This window comes from Equus caballus, chromosome X (genome assembly GCF_041296265.1).
Source record: "Equus caballus isolate H_3958 breed thoroughbred chromosome X, TB-T2T, whole genome shotgun sequence".
In the NCBI taxonomy this organism is placed as follows: Eukaryota; Metazoa; Chordata; class Mammalia; order Perissodactyla; family Equidae; genus Equus; species Equus caballus.
Window position 1 is genome coordinate 128824836 of NC_091715.1, and position 4784 is coordinate 128829619.

The 4784-nt window shown below is 63.1% G+C and overlaps 1 protein-coding gene across 2 annotated transcripts; it reads right to left on the reverse strand.

The window, feature by feature from the left end:
- Positions 1-503: 503 nt before the first annotated feature.
- LOC111771459 (small integral membrane protein 10-like protein 2A) lies at positions 504-4256 on the reverse strand. Of its 2 annotated transcripts, none has more exons than XM_070257208.1 (3): positions 3544-4256; positions 2465-2628; positions 504-1679 (listed from the first exon to the last, which is right to left on the reverse strand). In XM_070257208.1, exon 1 carries the CDS (start codon positions 4083-4085, stop codon positions 3849-3851), a length of 237 nt encoding a protein of 78 aa, XP_070113309.1. In that variant the 5' UTR covers positions 4086-4256; the 3' UTR covers positions 504-1679; positions 2465-2628; positions 3544-3848. The 2 variants fall into 2 exon arrangements, with proteins under 2 accessions (XP_070113309.1, XP_070113308.1); XM_070257207.1 differs by having other exon boundaries at positions 504-1839.
- Positions 4257-4784: the final 528 nt, after the last annotated feature.

Consider the following 4784-nt stretch of genomic DNA (forward strand, 5'->3'; position numbering starts at 1 on the left):
AAGGGAAGCAGGTTTCTGGTCCTGGTGGTTTATCCTCTCCAAAACTCCGCATCCTCCTAGCCAGCAGGGAGGCAGGGGACCTTGCCATCTGCTGCCGCTGGGGGGCCTCCAGGTGACACAAAACCATCTGCAGTCTATTTCACCTCACCTCCCCCAGCCCACCCTCGGGGTTGAACTGAAGTAAGTGCTTTCTAACACCAGGCTCTAAAATGAAGACTTAGGTATTAGGTTATTCAAACGAACGTTCTGTCTGGGACAAACTGTCACCTCTCGGGCCAGGCCTATGCTGCTGACTTCTCCTCACGGGGACAGTGGTCCAGGTCAAGTCGGGCCTCCGAGCATCCTCTGAACAGGCCCGACATCCCCGCCACAGCCCGACCCCCCTACAGCCCTCTGAGGGTGCTCCCCTCCGTAGCTCCTGGCCATCAGCAGGGTGACCTCACCACCCGCCCCTCTCTCCTCCAAAGCTACAAGCTACCACATCACACCAGAAACAGGAGGCCTCCAGTTTTATTGTATTTTATTGAACTCAAAGACTTATTATTTTTTACTTAGACAACAAGATGTGACAACACCAGGAACAAGACCATTATCTCTGACCAGATTGTGCTGCCAGTACAGAGTTCACACACAGAAAAGGGAAAGTCGTCTTACTCAGGTCGGTCTTTGATTTTCTAGAAGCTCTGCTGCCTGAAAAGCAGGCTGCAAATAAATAAAGTGCACTGAGAGCCCGTCGAGCAGCCAGGGCCCAGGGGAGGAGGGAAGGGGGGAGAGCAGAAGCGTGCTAACTACTCAAGGCCAGACGGTAAGGAAAGCAGGGGCAGGAACTCAGGCTGAGGACCCACCCCCCGCCAACCCCTCTGAGCCCAGCCAGCCAGAGCCAGAGCCATCTGGACTTGCTGCGCCCCTCTGTGTGGGGTGGGGCTCTCTGAGGAGAGGAGGTCTCTGAGGCCAGGGCCCCTGAGGCTGTGCCCTGTCTGTGGGGAAGTGGCCTCCTAGGCCCCAGGCAGGTCCAGCTGAGCCGCTTGCCCAGGGAGGGCCAGGCACCCAGTGCGCTCATCCTGCCCCACAGCAGCACCCCACCCCACCACACACGCGCACACACTCACACTCGCACACACGTTCAGTGAAGAGCCTCCCTCATGCCATTCTCAGGCCTTCCTCCTCCCCGCCTGGCTGGCTCAGAAAGATGGTGGAGTCACCCAGAGGGTGACACCTGGGCTTGAAAGGGGCACATCTGTGTGTCAGCCCCAAGGAGGCCCCTCGTCCTCCTCTCCTCTCATGCAGCCCTGTGTTGCTCTCATCTCTCAGAGGCTGCCCCGGAGATCGATGGATGGAGTCAGCAGGCTGGCAGGCTCCCAGAAGTGGTCCTGGGTGGGCAGAGTTGGGGTGGAAGGGGACCACTGGGACGGGGGCTCCCAGGAGACTTGGCACAAGGAAGGAAGCCATCAGGCCCCGTCTGTGGGAAACTGCGGGGGCCACATGGTGGCTCTGGTCCAGCCTCAGTCCCTGGGATGAGAGGCGGAGATCTTCACCCAGGACTCAGGCTCCTGCTGGGCAGCTGAAGAGGGCACATGGTGTGGGAGTGGGCCACTGTCTCTGGGCTTGAACAGGCTGCTGCGGTTTTCAGTCCCAGGGACTCTGAGTACGTGGGCCTGGAGCAACCAGTGTCAGAGCAGCTGTGGGAGCGGGGTGGGTGGTGAGGGCCAGGGTCTCTCCTGGCGCCCCTCTGGGCTGCCCCTGGCCATCCTGGTATGCCAGTCAGCAGCACACCCAGGGCCTCTAGGACCAATCCAAGCCCATCCAGAGGAGATTCTCCTGTGTGATCCTGGGCTGAGACTGGGGACAGAGAGATGGGGTCATGTCCCATCCCACCCCAGGGTTAGCCCTTCACCCTCCTGGTTACATCATGTCCCACCCCCACCCCTCCACCCAAACTCAGAGGCTTGTGCCACCCAACTGCTGTGGAGCCCTTGGTCAAGCCTGAGGTAGGGGTGGGGATTGGGGAGGCCAGGCTCTGTGGGTGAGGACTGGCCTCCCTGTGGGGGGCGGGGGGGTGCTGGGATTCATCTCTCTTGTGCCCTTCTCAGCTCAGACTGGCCTCCTGGTTTTCCCTCTGACCTCTCATATGGCTCCAAGTAAAGCTGGTTCCACACCTTCCCCACCCTGGACCTCTCTCCCCCTAGGTCCCCTGGGAGCCTTGTGCTCCCCTCCCACATCCCACTGTGCCAGGTCTTGGAGAAGCCTGAGGGTCAGCTGGGGGAGTGCAGGCCTAAGGGCAGATTCAGCTCCACCACTTCTTATCTGTGTGACAAGGGACAATCCCTATCTCCCACAGAGCCCCAGTTTCCCCAATCCGTAGGGGAGAACAGAACCCCCTCATGGTATTGCTGGGAGATCTCAGGGCCCAGATGACAGGGTCTGTCCTTCCGCATGCCGGAACCTGACCACTGGGCTACCTCACCCTTCAGGGCCTCTGCCTGGAAGGCCCTTCCTCTCCTCCTCCATCAGGCCCTTCCCTCAGCTGCTCCCCAGGCAGCTCTAGGTTCAGGGGCGCCCCTGGGCAGCAATTTGACTCTCTTGACAAGGCCAGAGAAGGGGCGGGTCACCACCTACACACAGCAGTTCCTGAAAGATAGAAAGAGAGGGAGACTTGAGAGTTGCCCGCCACCCCAGAGGTCCCCGTTTCCCCAACTGTTGATTCCTCTACAAGCCCCTTCTCCCTCTGCTCTCCCCACCCAGCCAGAGAGCTGCCCTCTGCTCAAGGAGATTCCCATTTCCCCAGATCCTCTGGGTACACGGTGGGCTGCTGGAGGCCGTCCAGGGCTGGGGGAGGGCATTCTGTGGCACCGGGAGGGCCCTGGGAGGGCTGGAGGGAGCATGGCTGAGATGGTGGAACAGCAAGACCCTGGGGGGAGGGCGAGAGAGGAAGAGTCTTTCCCACTCTTCCCTGTCTGCAAACGCAGGGCTTTGGGGGAGGTCCTCAGAGAGGGCGGAGGGGAGCAACCGGGACAGCAGGAGCAGGCAGAGAGCGGTCCCTGGCCCCAAAGACAGGGCAGGAGGCAGTCTGCAAAGGGCTGTACCAGGAGCTGCAGAGAGCCCCAGGGGCCTGAGGACCCAGAAGGGGGCAGACCTGGGGAATGTGTGGCCAAGAATACAACCATCCTTCCAGGTGGTCTACCCCAGGGGGTGGAGGAGAAGGGTGGCAGCATCTTTTCTCCTCTAGGGTCTGCTCCCGGCCCAGGGGGGTGGGGACTGGGCTGTGGACTGGAAGGGACGCCCCGGTCTCTGTCGGTGATGGGCTGACCCTCTGAGATGCAGATGCGAGCTGCCTAGGCTGCCGCCGCCCCTCCCCCCATCTTGCCATCATGACACGGGGATCAAGAGAGCCTGCGTCTGCCCTGCCTTGCCCCTGCTCGGCTCCGCAGCTTTGCGGGAGGGCTTCCTGGGGTCCCTTCCCCCAAACCCCCAAGGGACTTGGACATCTAGATGTCATGGCAACCGCCTCCCTCCAGCCCGCCAGTCCAACCTCTGGTCACCTACCTTGGTGGTCAGGGCCAGCTGAGTCGAGCTCCTGCTGCAGAATTGCTTCTTTCTGGTCCCCTACCCCCTCGGCCAATGTGAGGCAACAGGTTGGCTGCACTCAAATAATTTTCTCGAGCCCGACCGAAAGGGCCCGTCTTGCGAGTTTCTGTGCAATCTGTCATCGGCCGCGACGCGTGTGGGCTGGTGACGGCCCAGGCTGGAGCTCGGGTCTGGCGCAGGGGGTCGGTGGCTAGGGGTCGGGGTCTGGCGCAGGGGGTCGGTGGCGGTAGGGGGTCGGGCCGGGCCGCTGTGGCCGCGGGCGCTCACTCGATCCGCACCTGCAGGCGGACGTTGAGCATCACGGAGGCCACGACGTAGAAGTAGGGGAAGTTCATGCGCAGCCGCCAGGCCAGGTCGAAGAAGGTGAGCAGCGTGCGCGTGAGCCCCTTGCAGAAGGCGCCATAGGAGCCTCGGGCCGCCACCGAGCGCGACAGCCGCACCGCCAGGCCCGACAGGGCCGCCGCCGCCGCCGCCGCGGTCAGAGCCACCGACGCCGCCATGGGCCCGGGCCCGGGCAGGCCCCGCCGACCGGCCGGAGCGCGAGCGGGCGGGCAGGTGGACGCGAGGTCTAGAGCGACCCGCCCCGGCCCGCCCTCAGCCTCCAGCTCCCCGGCTGGGCTCGGGCCACAGCCAGTGCCGCAGCCGCCACCCCTCCTCCGCGGCCCAGGGACGGCTCCGCCCCCTCGCCGGCTCCCTAAGCGGAGGCCGCCGGCGGAGCCCCGCCCCCAGCGGAGCCCCGCCCCTTGCCGGGCGCCGCAGAGCCGCCGCCGACACAGCCCCGCCCACGGCCACGCCCACGGCAAGCCCCACCCATGAGGCCGTCCCCTCCCGGGTTCCCGCGAGCGGAGCCCAGGGCCTGAGCGGCTTGGAAGTCGGTGACCCGCAGAGATCGCTCTAGCGGAACGCTGTAGGGCAGAGTGGAGGGCCGGGGGTCTGCACCGCCATGCTGATTCTGTACAGCGCGCTCCGCCGTTCACACCATTCCCCCGCGTCTCCGCAGAAAACCCGGCCAGCCAACCCGTTGTAGCTTTCTCTAATTCGCATTCATTTCTCTGGTAACTCTGTGGAGCGTCAGCAAACCCACACGCGCGTTTTTTCCTTTCTGGTGTGTTTGCTGCTCATGTGTATTTCTTTATTCGTGAATTGCCCCATTGTCCTTCCTTTCACCTGTAGGGGTTGAAACACTTTCCCTCTACTCT

Excerpts from the sequence above, each read along its gene's own strand:
- LOC111771459 (XM_070257208.1), bottom strand. The coding sequence starts at position 4,085 with ATGGCGGCGTCGGTGGCTCTGACCGCGGCGGCGGCGGCGGCGGCCCTG.